Genomic DNA, 16899 nt, shown 5'->3' with positions numbered 1-16899 from the left:
AAATTAGCCAGGCGTGGTGTGCTGCACCTATAGTCCCAGCTGCTCAACAGGCTGAGGCAGGAGGATTGCCTGAGCCCAAGAGTTTGAGGTTGCTGTGAGCTAGGCTGATGCCACTGCACTCTAGATGGGGCCCCAGAGTGAGACTCTGTCTCAAAAAAAAAAAAAAAAAAAGACTTTCCTCAGGGCATTTGTGGGCAGGGGCCTTCTGCTTATAATTTACAGTCTTACTTGTGTATATGTGTATATTTGTATCTTGTCAAGTTCTAACTATATGCCAAGGGCTTGTTTTTCTTTTCCTCAGTCTGTAGTGTATGTGGTAGAACACAAATGCTTTAAGTAATTCATTGACAAGAAGATTCCACAGTCAAATGAGGTGGGAAACATAGCATATTATATCACCACTGCCAACATTCTTGGTGCACCAGGAAGCACATTTGCATATCATGGACTGAATGGTCCTGTAATAAAGAAACATTTTTAAATTTGTTTAACCCAATGGTCCCTGGATTTATTTGGTTATGACCATTTTCTCCCCCAGTAGCCCTTATAAATATCCTAAGGAACTGCACGTTTTTGTAGAACATACTTTTTAAAAAGGGTTGTTCTAAGTGTCTATCAAGAGTGTGCTCTTTAAACAGTATATTTTAATGAGATTAAAAACTAAAAGGCATAACTGCTAATAATGAAGGAAACATCCAGGATGCAGCTTGTGAAAAGTAAAAATTTTTATTTTGATTGATTTCTCAATGTGTAGTTCAATATAATGCCAGTTTTTAATGGCAAAAATTTGGTTCCACTGAAAACTCCATAATGCTACAGAGAGCTACTACTTTTTTCAGGAAGTAGGCAAACAGCTGGAAAGAAAAAGCACAACTTTCTAGCAGCATGGCAACTCAAACTGCAGACCTAACAGGTCTACGACTTTTACACTAAAAATGGCACAACCATTAGCTGATGACAGAAGTGAGAAATGGGTAACAAGATGTGAACACCAAAAGGAAGCAATATATATTATAAAGTCAAGGAACAAATCAAATATAGCTATAAGGATTTTAAAGGATAATTATAGAAAAGGGAACCAAATATTTTACTCAAATGCTTTTTAGAGCCTTTCTGTAGAGATACAAATATATATATATATTTATCCAAAAATATGTTTTGTACAGATAAATGTTTTTCAATTAAAGATGGGACCAAAGCTATAGTTATAACATAAAGCACACTGTCTTTTGTAAGACTATTTATCCACCTGAATTTTCAATTTCGTTAAAGTTAGTGCATTAAATATTTTCCAAATATAATTACCTGACATTCTTTTTATAGATATAAATCAAGTAGGCATTATTTTTTAAAAGGCTTTCCAGGTTAAGCAATATTTTTCTAAGATGTTGTGCATATCAAACTTATGACAAGCCCCATTAAGAATCATTATTAACAAACATATCAAAAAGGGGTATATAAGTCAGATTTTCCTCTTCATAGTAAATATTTTCTGATTTCCAGTTTACAAGTGTTGAAAATGCACAAGAAAGATTTTACATGTACTTTTATGTTAATAAGATATTTTGATTCAATATATATGTCAATAAATCTCCACATGTTGTAACCATTAGTATGTATCTTTTCTTTTAAATGGGGATGTAACACTAACAACTACTACTTATAAAATAAAGCACACAATTATTTTGGTAATTGTACAAATCTTTTTTTCCAGGTGTAAACGCTACAAAAATTCCTAAAAATTAGAGAACACCAAAAACATATTAAAGTTTGACATCCAAGTTTATATCATTTCCATTTTACCCTGAAAGATAACTTAAAAAAATATGACCTTGTTGGAATAGGGCACCTTGCTAATATTATAAAAAACTGGTGAGAGCAAGAAACTGCATCACTGATATGTGGGATTTCCGTAAACAGTTTTCTCTTCAAATCATTACAAAAATGTTCAAAGATAAAAAACAAAATAGAAGATGGTGGTGGTCCCTAAACTATTTTGAAGGCAAGTAGCTTAGTCTAAGCTAAAATATTGTTTTCAGTCATAGTAATCATCCTCCCCTCAAATGCCCCTTTTAAAAATGCATGAAACAGTACAATAGCAAGAATCAAAGAACACAAACTGTATTTTCAAGAACAGAAAAATCTCTAATGCTGAAAGATACAGTAAAAAGCAGATTTCTTTGGGGACATTAATCAATTAGTTTATAATTCATTATGAAGATTTCTCTTTTCTGTTACGAGGAGAGTCTGCTCCACTTGAAGTTACTGTTCCATTTACACCATTTTCTGAAAGAGAAAAGAATCAGTGTTACTCTTGTATAAATAAATGCAAGTAATATAATCTTTACACATAAAGGTACCTTCAGAAAAGAAAATTTATACATAGGTGCAATCTATTTACTAGTATCTAACCAATCTTAATCTTTACTAGTATTTGACTCAATCAGAATATCCAGTAATGTGTTGAACACAATGAACTGAAAGCAGCAAATTAAAATAAAAGTGACTTCTATTCAAAGTAGGAAAAAGTGACAGGATAGAAAACTATTTAAAAAGTTACAAGGATTTAAAAATAATACTCCAGAGGTCGGGCACCATGGCTCAAGCCTCTACTGCTAGTACTGTGAGAGTACTTTGAGAGGCTGAGGTGGGAGAATTGCTTGAGACCAGGAATTGGGAACCAGTCTGAGCAACATGGCGAGACCCTATCTCTACAAAAAATAAAAAATATTAGCCGTGTTTGGTGGTGCATCCTTGTAGGCCTAGCTACTCGGGAAGCTGAGGCAGGAGGATCGCTCGAGCTCAGGAGCTTGAGGTTGCAGTGAGCTATGATGATGCCACTGCAGTCCAGCCTGGGCAACGGAGTGAGACCCTATCTCGAAACAAAAACAAAAACTTCAAGAGCAGTACTTTAGGTAGAAATAAACTTTTCACATTTGACAGCAAAGTCCTTGGGGATATTTCTTTAGAACATACAAAAAAGTTGGTGCTTAGGATGATAACTTTTATGTTTAAGAGTGTATCACGGTTTTCTTCTTCAAGATATGATGGAGTAACTGATGTCGGACTAAACCCGCCCTCCAAAAATATCCATAAAAGTTGGACACAAAAATGTATGTTTGAAGGCTCTGGAAACAATCAAGGCAAGATAGGACTTGATGTGTCAAGGTTCTGGAAAGAAAAGAAATGAGGCTGGGTGCAGTGCTCACGCCTGTAATCCTAGTACTCTGGGAGGCCAAAGTGGGAGGATTGCTTGAGCTGAGGAGTTCGAGACCAGCCTGAGCAAGAGTGAGACTCCGTTTGTACAAAAGGAATTATCTGGGCATGGTGGCATGTGGCTGTAGTCCTAGCTATTTGGGAGGGTGAGGAAGGGTGTTTGCTTCAGCTCAGAAGTTTAAGTTTGTAGTGAGCTATGATGACGCCACTGCACTTTAGCTGGGGTGACAAGAGTGAGAGTCTGCCCCCACCCTCAACAGAGAACTTAGGTGACTCTGCATTTACTGCTATTTCTCCTGGACCATTTGTAGGCTCAGTGGAGCTGAGGCAGAGCGCACAAGAAAGTAATAGCCTAGAGCTGAGATTCCGGCCAAAATTCTGGAGAAAGGAGAACTGTAGAGGAAAAACCCAACATCCTATATGAATTTCTCCCTCAAGGTATTTGCCAATATTAAACTGTGCATGCACAAAGCAAGACTTAGAAATCATGGAGAAAGCAACTCCTAAGAAACTGCAAATTTAAACAGATAATTGGAAGTCTCACATCGATAGGGAGACAAAAATTTGATTTCAGGGCCTATCAGGGAAGAAAAGCCCTTATAAACACCCAGTATGTCAATGTCCTAGGAAGGAGGGCAAACTGGAAATAGATCAGCTTCAGTGAGGTGGAGTGATCTAGCCATATTCAATCTAGAGCCTCTATAAATTTTTGCACAAAGTGTACAGGAGTCAATTAAAAATTACCAGGCATGCCAGAATGCCAAAGAACAAGACTGAATGACTTCCAAACTTGGTGTTGCGGCGGGGGGAGACTGAATGACTAATGAACTGGAGAAAATACTCAGATTGAAACTTAGACAAAAAAGGATGGAAAAATGTAGAAAGTGTGAAAAGATATAAAGGACAGGATAAAAGGGTTTAACACACATATAACTGGAACCCCTGAAAAATATGAGAAACAGAACGGGGCTGAAACAATATTTGAAAAAATAACGGCCAAGAAATTTTCCAAAAATTACAGAAGAAACCAAGCCGAAATTCAGAAAGCTCTATGCAACACAGAATAGGATAAATATAAAGGAAATCATGCCCAGGCACATCATAGTATAACTGCCCCAAAGCAAAGACAATAATGATAAGACTGGATGGAAAAAAATAAAAACAAAAACAAAATCCAATTACATGCTGCTTACAAGCGCCACAATCTGTATATAAAGACAAAGAAAGGTTTGAAATAAAAAATATAGGAAAAGATATGCTATTAGAATATGTTACCAAAAGAAAGCTAGTGTAGCTATAGTAAAATCAGACAAACTAGATATCTGATAATGAAAAAAGGATGAATTAAACAGGAGGATAGAGCATTCCCAAATTTTGATGTACCTAACAACGTATCTTCGTATGTTAAGCAAAAACTTACAAAACTACAGGGAGAAATGGTCAACTTTACTATTATAGTGTGAGATTTTAACATTACTTTCACATAACTGACAGAACAAGTAGAATTCCCTCCACAAAATCAGTAAAGATATAAAAGACTGAACACAATTAAAAATGTGACCTGACACGTATAGACACAATATCCAACAAATGCAGAATGTGCATACTTTTGAAGTCCAAAAGAAACATTTACCGAATCAGGCTGAACTGTAATAAAAGTCTCAATATATTTCACAGAATTGACATAATTCAGAAGACATTCTTTATCCATAGTGGAATTAAGCTAGAAATCAACAGTAAAAAAAAAAAGGAAAGAAAAAATTACTGCACAAAAAGCTAGGAAGTGACCAAATATTTGTAAACTAAACAATGTACTTATAAATAACTCATGAGTCAAAAAGGAATCAATCAGAAGGATAAAATATCTTAAACTGAACAATGAAAAAGACATGAAAATTTGTGAAATACAGAAAAAGCAGTGCTAAAAGCGAAAGTTTATCCTTAATTGAATGTAATTCACAAGAAGGAATGAAAATCCAAAGATCCATTTCAAGAAGGTAAACCACAAACAAAACAGCAAATTAAACCCAAAGAGAAATAAGAACAGAATTCCATGATATAGAAAAGATACAACTAAGAGGTTAGGGGTAGGTGCACAAAAAAAGAAAAGATTCAACCAAGAAAATAAAAAATAACAAAAAGGCAAATGTTGGTTTCGACTGATGGAAGAAAAAAAGAGACAAGGAATAGGTCACTAACATAGGAAATGAAAAACAGGAATTACTGCTGATCTATAGGCATTAATAAGATAATAAGGACAGTATAAATAATTTCACACCAATACATTTGCAAACTTATATGAACTAGTTAAATTCCTGAAAAACACAATTTATCAAAAGAGAGACAACTAAAAAATAGAAAATCTGAATAATCCTATTGTCTATTTTAAAGAATGTGAATCTATACTTAAAAATTTTCCCATAAAGGCTCTAGGTCAGATGGCTTCACTGGCAAATTCTTCCAAACATTTAAAGAAATAATGCTAATTTATATAAAGGACAAATCTGCCTAATTACTTTTTATAAAGCCAGCATAACCTTGATATCAAACCTTGACATATTATAAAAAAAGGCTCATCACAGGACAATCTTTTATATGAACACAGATGCAAAAATCCTAATACTGGAAAAACCAACTCAGCAACAGTGATGTACAACAGTACATCAGTACTACTAGTGCAGAAGGTCCCTACTCCTTCCTTATCTGTTTTATTATTATTACTATTGTTAATCTCTTATTGTGCCTAATTTATAAATTTAACTTTATTATAGATATGCACGTATAGAAAAAAGCAGTATATACAGTCATGCATCGCTTAATGACAGGGATATGTTCCGAGAAATGTCAGGCAATTTCGTTGTGCGAACATCAGAGTGTACTTACACAAACCTAGAGGGCATAGCCTATTACACAACTAGGCCATATGGTATGGTCTATGGCTGAAACCTGTAGAGCATGTTAACGTACTGAATACTGTACGTAACTGCAACACAGTGGTATTTATCTATCTAAACATAGAAAATCTATAGTAAAAATATACTATTATAATCTTATGGGACCACTGTCATACATATGACCCATCATTAACTGAAATGTGATTATTTGGCACATGACTACATAGAGTTTGATACTACCTACAGTTCCAGGCATCCACTGGGTTTCTTGGAATGTATCCCTCCAAAATAGAGAGGGACTACTGTATTATCATCTCCAACTCAGATGAATGCCAGGAATGCAGGATCAGTTTAACATCTGAAAATCAATGTAATTCTCTACATTAAGAAAATAAAGAAAAACTATATGACTATCTAAATAGCTTCAGAAAAAGCAGTTCTTAAAATTCTACATCCAGTCATGAAAAAGCTTATAGCAAATACAGTACAGAAGAGAACTGAATAAAGGGTATCTATAAAATATTATTAATGATGAAATATTGAAAGCTCTCCCCCTTATATTAGGAAGAAGACAAGGAAGTCTGTACCCATTTCTTCTATTCAATATTGTGGTATGGTCCCAGCTAGTATAATAATACATCAAGGAAAAGAAAAGGTATAATATTTGCAGATGACATGACTGTGTATTTTAGTGTAAACTTTAAAATAAGTGAATCAGGAAGGTTTCTCAATACAAGGACAGTATGCTAAAGAAAACAAATAGTATCTTATAACAAATAATTAAAACTGTTTGTAAAAAGGAACATGTATACTAGCTTAAAAAAATAAAATATCTGACAATAAATCTAATGAAAACTGTATGAAATCCCTATATAGAAACCTATGAAATATTTCTTCAAGAATTCTTCCAAAAAACAAAAAAGGAGGAACATTTTTCAAATCATCCTATGAGGCCAGAATTACCGTGACAGTAAAACTAGACAAAGATGTCACAAGAAAAGTACACACCAATATCCTTTATAGATATAAAAATCCTCAACAAAATACTAGCAAACCAAGTCCAGCAAAAGATAAAAAGGATTATACACCATGCCAAGTGAGATTTACTCATAAATGTAATGTTGGTTCAACATCTGAAAATCAGTTAATGTAATCTATAATATCAACAGAAAAAAGGGTAAAAACTACAAGATCATCTCAATAGAAGTAGAGAAAAAAAGCAATTGACAAAATCCAATAACCTTTCATAATAAAAACACAAACATACTAGGAATAGAGGGGAACTTCCTCAACCTGTTAAAACCATTTATGAAAAACCCATAGCTAACATCATACTTTATGGTAAAAGACTGGATGGATGCTTACCCCCTAAGATCAGGAACAAGACAAGGATGTCTGCTCTCGCCATTTCTATTCAACATTGTTGTAGAGGTTCTAGCCAGGGCAATTTGGCAAGGAAAATGCAATAGAAAGCATCCAGATTGGACAGGAAGAAGTAAAAACTATCTTTATTTATAGACGACATGATCCTTGTATACTGAAAATCCAAAGGAATTCACAAAAAAAAAAAAACTATTAGAATAAATAAGTTTAGCAAGGTTGCAGGATACAAGATCAATATACAAAAACCAACTGTATTTCTATATACTAGTAATGAATCTGAAAACACAATTAAGACAATGATTCTATTTTACAATAGCATCAAAAGAATAAAATATTTAGGAATAAATTTAACGAAAGATGTGCAAGACATATACATTGATAACTACAAAACTTAACTGAAAGCAATTAAAGACCCAAATAAATATACACCCACATTCATACTCCCCAAAGCAATCTATAGATTAAAGGTAATCCGTATCAAAACCCCAGCTGGCTTTTCTGCAGAAATTGACAAGCTGATCCTAAAATTCATGTGGAAATGCAAGAGACCCAGAATAACCAAAACATGAAAAAGAACACAACTGGGCTTTTACTCGCATTTCCTGATTTCAAAACTTACTACAAAAGCTACAGTAATCAAGACAGTGTGGTATTGGCAAAAGAATAGACATATAAATTATTACAATAGAATTCAGAGTCCAGAAATAAACTCTTATTTTATTATTTTTCAAGAGTATCAAGACAATCAATAGAGAAAGAGTAATCTTTTCAACAAATGACACAGGGACAACTGAATATCAACATGCAAAACTATGAATATAAAGTGGTGTAGCCACTTTGGAAAAGAGGTTAGCAGTTCCCTCCAAATGTTAAATATACAGTTACCATATGACCCAGCAGTTCCATTCTTAGGTATTACATATACCCAAGAGAATGAAAATAGGTGCTCAAACAAAAACTTGTACACAAATGTTCACAGTATCATTCGTAATAGCCAAAAAAGTAGAAACAACCCAAATGTCCATCAACTGATGAATGGACAGACAAAATACAGTATATGTCCATACAATGGAATATTATTTGGCCATAAAAAAGAATGAAGGATTGATACATGCTGTAACATGGATGAACCTAAAAAACATTATGCTAAGTGAAAGAATCCAGTCCCCCAAAAACATACAGAAAATAGATTAGTTGAATTAGTTGCCATGGGCAGGGGAAGAGAGAAATGGAGAGTGATTAATGGGCCTGGGGCTTCTTTTTGGGGAGATAAAAATGTCCTGGAATTAGTGGTTTACATAACTTTGTGAATATACAGTACTTAACTTTATGATATATGAATTATATCCCATTAAAGATCTTATTAAAGATAATCTAAATAAATGGAGGTATATATCATGTTCATGGGTTGAAATACTCAATTATTCCTAAATTTATCTATAGATTTGATGTAATTCCAGTCTAATATCCCAGCAAGTTTTTTCTTGTGTGTGAAAATTGAAGAGGTTGTACTAAAATTTATTAAGAAAACGCAGAGCCAGGAATTGCTGGGACAAACTTAAAAAGAAAAGAGCTGGAGGATACAAACTATTAGATATCAATACTTATGTAAGGAGCAAACCAGTCTTGATATATTCAAAACTGTGTTACAGTTCCAAGTATAACACATTATATTTTTCCATAATACAAATTGAAAAAATTAACTGCAGTGTCAATGCATTTTCAATTTTTCCAAGAGCCAGAAGGAGAAAAGAGGTTAAATGCAGGCTCAAAGACAAAAGCTCAAGCAATCAGAAGTTATGGGGAAAAAAAAAAAAAGCTGCTCCACTTGGGACTAATGGGCAGATGGGAAGAAGTTACAAAGAGGTTTTAAAAATGTGAATGAGATGCTTGAAAACAAACTATCACACTCTAGTTATCCACACTAAACCTGCCCACATTATACACTGGTCTACAGCGGCTCAACGTAACCAACACTGAAAAACCTGTGAGAGAGAAGTTTAGTAGACAGCTTTTGAGGGGAGTAACTGACTCCCGTCACCCAGAGTATCACCAACTGTGGAATGGGGTAAGATTACTTTGCCTCTAATTATGTTAAAAAGTAGAAAATTTTCTTTATATGATCTGAGAATAGATAAGATCTCACAATAAATTTTTTTAATGTTTTTTAATTCCACAGATTTTTCATTGCTTATTGAATACAAACCTGTTCCTTTTCTAGAAGACCTGCCTTTAGTCACTGTTGGTTTCTTCTTCACAACTGGTGCCTGAAAAGAAGAATGTTCCCTCCACCTCCGAAGCTGAAAATTAATGAACTTCCACATCATGAATGCTTGCGTAATGCAAATGGATGCCAGAACAACAATTCTGAGAAATATTAAGAAATAAACAAAAAATTAGAGTGTATGAAAAAATGTCATTGAATAAAGTATTTATTCTAAACTGCTTTGATAGTATTTGGTGCTAAAAGTCCTATTCTGTTGACAAGATTATGTTGATAATCATTCCATTAATAATTTGTCCTAGAAGTTAAATAAATGCTTTGGTACTTCAATTTAGACATAAAAAAACTGCAACAGGTATGAAATCACATCGAATCAGTATTTTCCCCAACCCCATATTCATCCATTTTTTAGATGATTCACATCATAATGAAACTGATAATACATATGATATAGCTGTACAAAGTGAAAAAAATGTTACATAAACTGTACCTAACAGCCAACACATTGAAGTTTCCAGTACTGAAATCCAGCTTCTGATTCTCTGCTCTTGCAAGGCCAAAACCAACAGTAAGTACTGAAAGAATTAAAGTCAGAAGTCTTCCCAAGACAAAAAGAACTGCCCACAGAGAAAATCTGTAAGAAAAATGTCATAAGTCAAATTCATAAAATCTCAAAAATAAGAAAAAATTCTATTAGAAATTAGATTCCTATTAAGTAAATGCATATTAAAATAGCACTTATTATTCTGCAAAAAAGGATTTTAGAGTCAAATGTTTGGGAAATGCTTAAAACACATACTACACCACTCTCTTGGAGACATATAACACATATTAGCCCATTTAAGGTTCTAGGAAATCCAATAATCTGTTTAATTTCTTGTTTAGTTCATCTTTTTTATGTAAGTACTATTAATGTCCCTTAGAACTACTAGTATACAGAACAATTTTGAAAAAATGATGGACAAAACAAAACAAAGCCATCCTGTAAAGAACAGGATGCCCAATTCCATTTGAATCCTAGTTTTACTTTTTCCAAAGACTTTTTACTCTTTACAAGTTATACCTCTCCAATTCTGTTTTTAGTCTAATTTTCCCATCAAAATCTTTTAGTATCTTTTAAGCTATATTATTTATCATTTCATTTTCTTCAGAGAGTTCACTTTACCACTCCTCCAAAAGAAAAACATGCAACAAACAAGGTAGGAGAAGTTATAAAAGAAAAGTGAACCCAAAAAGCCTTCAAAATTTCAAGTTCCAATACTATATCTCTTCAGCTGAGAAAGACTCCATTTTAGGGAGTAAAATATCAAGTTTGAATTGCTAAATAATTTCATTTTATTTAAATTTGCTACTGACTGCTTAAAAAGTAATTTAATGGCAAGGGCATGGATCCTGGCAATCTAGGCACTGATTTTATTTATTTATTTAGTTTTTTAGAGATGGAGTCTCAATATGTTGCCCAGGCTGGACTTGAAATCCTGGGCTCAAGCAATCTTCCCACCTTAGCCTCCTGAGTAGCTGGGGCTACAGGTGCACACCATGGTGTTTAGCTAGGCACGACTTTGAATACCCACTATACAAGAAATACAATGGCTAAATGGCTTACCCTTTCTGATACTTTTCATCACTAAAATAAAACAGGCGGGAAATGTGGAAAAGAAATTCAACAAAATAATGCAGCACCAGAAGAACAAGTCCTAGATGATTCAAGCTGTTAAAAGAACAAATTTAAAATGAAAAGATTAATCATCAATTAAGATAGATCAACATACTATCTGTCCAGTCCACTTATACACCCAAGAAAAATCCCAACTCACTTCAAAAGATAAGCTCCAGCAATGTGAAAGAGGTAAAGACCAATGTAGACAAGCTGACGAGGAATATCTTCCTGAAAATAGAAAAACACATGATAGACTAAAACATATTGAAACATTTCTGTTCTTTAAGAGCAGTGTGGTAGAGTGAAAAATATGAAGGAAAAAAAAAAAAAAAAAGAGAGAGACCCTCTATCTCACCTCAATCCCTCACCCCCAATTAGCTATATGGCTTTAACAGGTCATTTAATCTCTGTTGGCTTCAGCTAACTCATCTGCAAAATGTGAACACTTGAATTTGCTTCAATCAAATGAACTCAGAATCCCTTTTAGTGCTTTTTATAATAAACATGTATTAAATGATACAAAATTAATAACCATAGTCACATGCTGACAATTTGATGTCTTTCTAATATTAAAATTGCTGTTTATAGCAGTAGAGATGCTTTTGTTTACCTAAAATAGTATTCACATTTTTAGCTCATGTTTAGTCACTTCATTGACAGTTACAGTCATTAAAACTGAAGTTCAACATTTTAGCTTCTCATTTATAATAACACTTAATTACATATTCTTTCTCCTCAACTCTGCAAGCCCAAGTATCTAGATTTTACTTTTGTTGCTCTTTATTTCTCTCATAGTTCCTAGCTGACCTGGTTATTTGAAACAGCGTTTTTAAAAAATGTAAATCAAGACCTACTAGTGGATCATGAAATTTTTTTTTTTAAAGTTTTTTGTTTGTTTATTTGTATTTTAGACAAGAGCCTCGCTCTATCGCCCCATCTAAAGTGCAGTGGTGTTATCATAGTTCACTGCAACCTCAAACTCCTGGTCTCAAGCAATCCTCCTGTCTCAGCCTCCTGAGTAGCTGGGACTACAGGTGTGCAACACCATGCCTGGCTAATTTTTTCTATTTTTGGTAGAGAGGGGGTCTCGCTCTTGCTCAGGCTTGGTCCCAAACTCCTGAGCTCAAGTGATCCTCCCACCTCAGCCTCCCAGAGTGCTAAGATTACAGGTGTGAGACACCATGCCCACTGGATCATGTAATCTATTTATAGGTCACATTAGCAGCTTTTCAAATATGAAATAAAATAAAATAGAAAATGCTTCGGTGTATATAACTTTGTTTTATGAAAATTTTATTCCAGATTTCACACACACATACACACATACGATCATGATGTAAAATCTTGTTTTTCATCTCAGGTTGTAGTAAAAAGTTTGCAAAACACTGACAGCAATAAGCTCAATAAATGCCTGTTGACTGATGAAACACTTACACCCCATTTCGACTTTCTCTAGTTTTGGCAGTTTTCCTCATGGATATATTATTAGCCTGGTTAATACTACTCATGTACTACAGCTGTTAATTAAAATGGTGGGTTGATTCTGGCAGACTTAACTGTATTCCTTTGGAACCTCACTAAACTTATCTCTTGCATGTAGTATAGTGGCACACAGGTCTCTACTGGATCTCCAGTTCTCCCCTCATATTTCAGTACAGAGCTACCTCACCACATCTTCTGAGAAAGAGCAGAGATTTTGTAAGTCTAGTTTTGAAATTGAAAACTCTTCTCTGGTAAGAATGGCACAAAGATCAAAGGTTAGGTAGAATATAAGACAGTCTGAACAGTATTATATACAATATTACACTTTGGGACTCTTGTGAAAATTCCCAAGACACGATACCAAGTTTACAGTGGTTCTTTCAACTGAAGAAAGAAGTCTCTTTGAAAATAATCAGTCTTAAGATTCTTTCACATAATTTTTAAACTTCCATTTGGAAATTATTTCCTATTCTTAAAATTTCCCCTTATAAAAGGAAAGAAGGAGAAATGCTATCAAGATAACATGCTAAAGTTCAACCACAAGGGAATGTCTCTTCTGTTAGAATAATTCCATAAGCACCCACTTGTAGCATTATCAATGCAATATGATATGCTATGGATATACAGGTACTACTGTACGTATACACCAGCGTTTCCCAAAGTATGGTATGTTTATTTTTGGTACTGTACAAAATGATTTTAGATAGTACACAACAAAACACTTATTTAATGGTAATTTAAAATAAAATATTCTAAGTTATTTATTTTAATATGCCTTAATAATTAAAATGTCATGAGTATCATTGCATAGAATAAGAATATAGTCAAAAGTATGAATTAGTAGTATGTGAATATGGTAAAACAAGAAGGTAGCATGTAAATGACTAGGTATGGGAAATACTGCCATATTCCTTCAGATGTGTCAACCAATGCTCCAAATACTGGAGGAGAAAACATACCAAGAAAACCCTCAATAATTATGAGGGAAGCTTTTAAGTTTTTAAAATGCTGATTAAACTCATTTCATTACATAAAAACTTGTGTAAGTCAATGTAAAAAACTAATTTGCTGGAAAAATATTTTATAGTGCAATGTAACTTCTCAAGAGAATTTTTAAAAAATTAATTTTAGATGAAACCAAAATTAACTTTTTAAAATTCATGCTAGTCATTTAACAGAGAAGAACCCAAGCTATCTACCCTTTTCCTCTCCAACAAATCTAAAAACACTATTATAAATGACAAACAAACTAAATTTCAAAAAGCCATTCCATTTCTCCGATCTTCTGTCTTTACATCTCAACAACCCAATGTGGTGGGGCATGACTGTAATTGCCATTAGCTAAGGAAAAACCCATAGGGTTTCTTCCTAAATTCAGATTCAACTTTGCATCTTAGCTCTGTCTTTTTGATAGTCACCCAGCTGAGTCAATAATAATAGAGGGTACAATGCCATCACCAGCTTCCATCTTCACAACCATCAAATGCCTAAGCAAGAACTTTTAAAATAATATGTATAGCTTTCAAAAGGACAGAAGTATCAAGAAATCTTTTTGGGCCGGGCGCGGTGGCTCATGCCTGTAATCCTAGCCCTCTGGGAGGCCGAGGCAGGTGGATTGCTCGAGGTAAGGAGTTCGAGCCCAGCCTGAGCAAGAGCGAGACCCCTGTCTCTACTAAAAATAGAAAGAAATTATCTGGCCAACTAAAAATATATATAGAAAAAATTAGCTGGGCATGGTGGCACATGCCTGTAGTCCCAAGTACTCGGGAGGCTGAGGCAGGAGGATCCTTTGAGCCCAGGAGTTTGAGGTTGCTGTGAGCTAGGCTGACGCCACGGCACTCACTCTAGCCCGGGAAACAGAGCGTGACTCTGTCTCAAAAAAAAAAAAAAAGAAATCTTTTTGTAAGTAATGGTCCATTCAGCTGTATACAATTGCATACAAATTGTATAATCTAAACCAATGTTTGTACTCTTAAAGCTGACCACAGAAACAGTAAAAATGAGGAAGAGAATGGGTAACTAGAATAAGTGTTCTTACTAGTTGTGCGACCTTGGACAAGTTCCTTAATCTCTCTGCACAACAGGTATAACAACAACAAAATAATACCCCCCAAAATACCATAAATTATAACAATACCAAAAAAAATTGAGTGACAGAGATGAATAAAATAACACAAGAAGTGGTGGGGATTGTGGTTAACTGAAGAACATACACTCCAGATAAGGGCATTTCCATATGATTAAAAAAATACAATGGAAGTGGAGGTGGTGTACCATGATTTTTAAAATGAGAAATTTTACCTAGAAAATGGCTACTTTTAATATCCCTGTCCTATCCTCCAATTCGAATAGGGTTACAGCCCCAATGGCTCGGTGCTTACATGTCTGAGGCCGACAACAAAGACCTTGCCCAGCACCATGGTCTCTGAGGCTTACACGTTTACATGGGGTGTGGGGAATGGGAGAGAACAGAGGCTGGGTGAAATTGGCTCTCGTAGAGGAAGTTCATGCAATCAGTTCACTGGCCACATTACAGATTTCAATTAGGGAGTCAGCAAGCTATCCAAGGATGGCTCATCACTGCTCTACAATCTAGAGTCTGGATGAAAATAAAAGTGACTGACTGAAAAAAAAATCAGGAGCTTGAGGGTGCGGTGCACTATGATTGCTGTGAATAGCCACTGCACTCCAGCCTGGGCAACATAGCAAGACCTCATCTGTATAAAAAATAAAAATAAAATTAAAAAAAAAGTGGCTGAGAGAAAGCTTTTGTATTTAAGACATTTTTATATGTCATTATATGGTTTTGTCATGTAAATTAACTTTTCCTATCAGGAGCCAGAAATGGAAGTTTTTTTTTTTTTTTTTTTTGAGACAGAGTCTTGCTCTGTTGCCCAGGCTAGAGTGAGTGCCGTGGCGTCAGCCTAGCTCACAGCAACCTCAAACTCCTGGGTTCAGGCAATCCTTCTGCCTCAGCCTCCCGAGTATCTGGGATTACAGGCATGTGCCACCATGCCCGGCTAATTTTTTCTATATATATATATTTTTTAGTTGGCCAGATAATTTCTTTCTATTTTTAGTAGAGACGGGGTCTCACTCTTACTTAGGCTGGTCTCGAATTCCTGACCTCGAGCAATCCACCCACCTCGGCCTCCCAGAGTGCTAGGATTACAGGCGTGAGCCACCGTGCCCGGCCTTAGAAATGGAAGTTTTGTTTACTTATTTAAGATTAACAATTTTTTCAACTCTTTTTTTCTGCTCTTTCTCCCCTTTTCACTACTGCACTTGACTAGTCTTAAAAAAAAAAGATTAACAATTTTTTTATACTTGAATGGAAAAAATATAGAAATGAATTATTAGAAAAGTTTTTCCGAGTTCTTAAATATTCTTAATGCTAACGTTCAAGTAGCTTATATAAGAATGAAATCATGAAATAATGACACAATTCTGATAGTTTCATTTTTCATGGAAAAATCTAATAAATATAACGAACTTAAATCATTAACACATTTTAAAATTATAAATAACTTCAAGTACTTTTCAGTTGTTATTACATCTTTTTTATTAAAAAGGATAACCACATACTTCGGCAAATTTATTATTATAAGAAAATATATTTCTTGGCTACAGTATACTAAAAAATAAATGTTACCACAAACTGAATAACACATATATGCTAAGGCAAAGATTTTTCCCCAAACCCCAGATGGAATTATCTTATATTTAAATCTTTACAGAGCTCTCATATTACAAAGATTTATACCGATTATTCTGAACAACAAATAAATGTTTGGGTAAGACATATAAACCTGAAAAATTTCAGTATATGCCATTTTTAAATGCTTACAGAGGTCTAATGGAAGAATTAGTAAGATATGTAAAGATGATGTTCTCTGGAAAAACTGTTAAGATGATTCAAAAAGTTGCTCTAGCTACCTAGTGATGAATGGCAGATATTAATATCAAAGTTACAGCCAGGCGTGGTGGCTCACGTTTATAATCCTAGCACTCTGGGAGGCCGAGGCGGGCAGATTGTTTGA

The 16899-nt window shown here is 34.4% G+C and overlaps 1 protein-coding gene across 2 annotated transcripts in view; it reads right to left on the bottom strand.

Annotated features, from left to right (window-relative positions):
* Window positions 1–710: 710 nt before the first annotated feature.
* Window positions 711–16899, bottom strand: part of TRAM1 (translocation associated membrane protein 1) — a 33493-nt gene continuing 17304 nt past the window's right edge. For both annotated transcript variants that reach the window (XM_045561770.1, XM_045561771.1), the window contains exons 7-11: window positions 11535–11605; window positions 11324–11428; window positions 10208–10351; window positions 9700–9860; window positions 711–2286 (exon numbers count right to left, since the gene is read on the bottom strand). In XM_045561770.1, coding sequence (XP_045417726.1) covers window positions 2213–2286; window positions 9700–9860; window positions 10208–10351; window positions 11324–11428; window positions 11535–11605 — 555 coding nt within the window. In that variant the 3' untranslated portion in view covers window positions 711–2212. The remainder of the gene's footprint in view (window positions 2287–9699; window positions 9861–10207; window positions 10352–11323; window positions 11429–11534; window positions 11606–16899) is intronic.

Source organism: Lemur catta, chromosome 9 (genome assembly GCF_020740605.2).
Source record: "Lemur catta isolate mLemCat1 chromosome 9, mLemCat1.pri, whole genome shotgun sequence".
In the NCBI taxonomy this organism is placed as follows: Eukaryota; Metazoa; Chordata; class Mammalia; order Primates; family Lemuridae; genus Lemur; species Lemur catta.
This window is presented reverse-complemented; position numbering and strand designations above follow the sequence as displayed.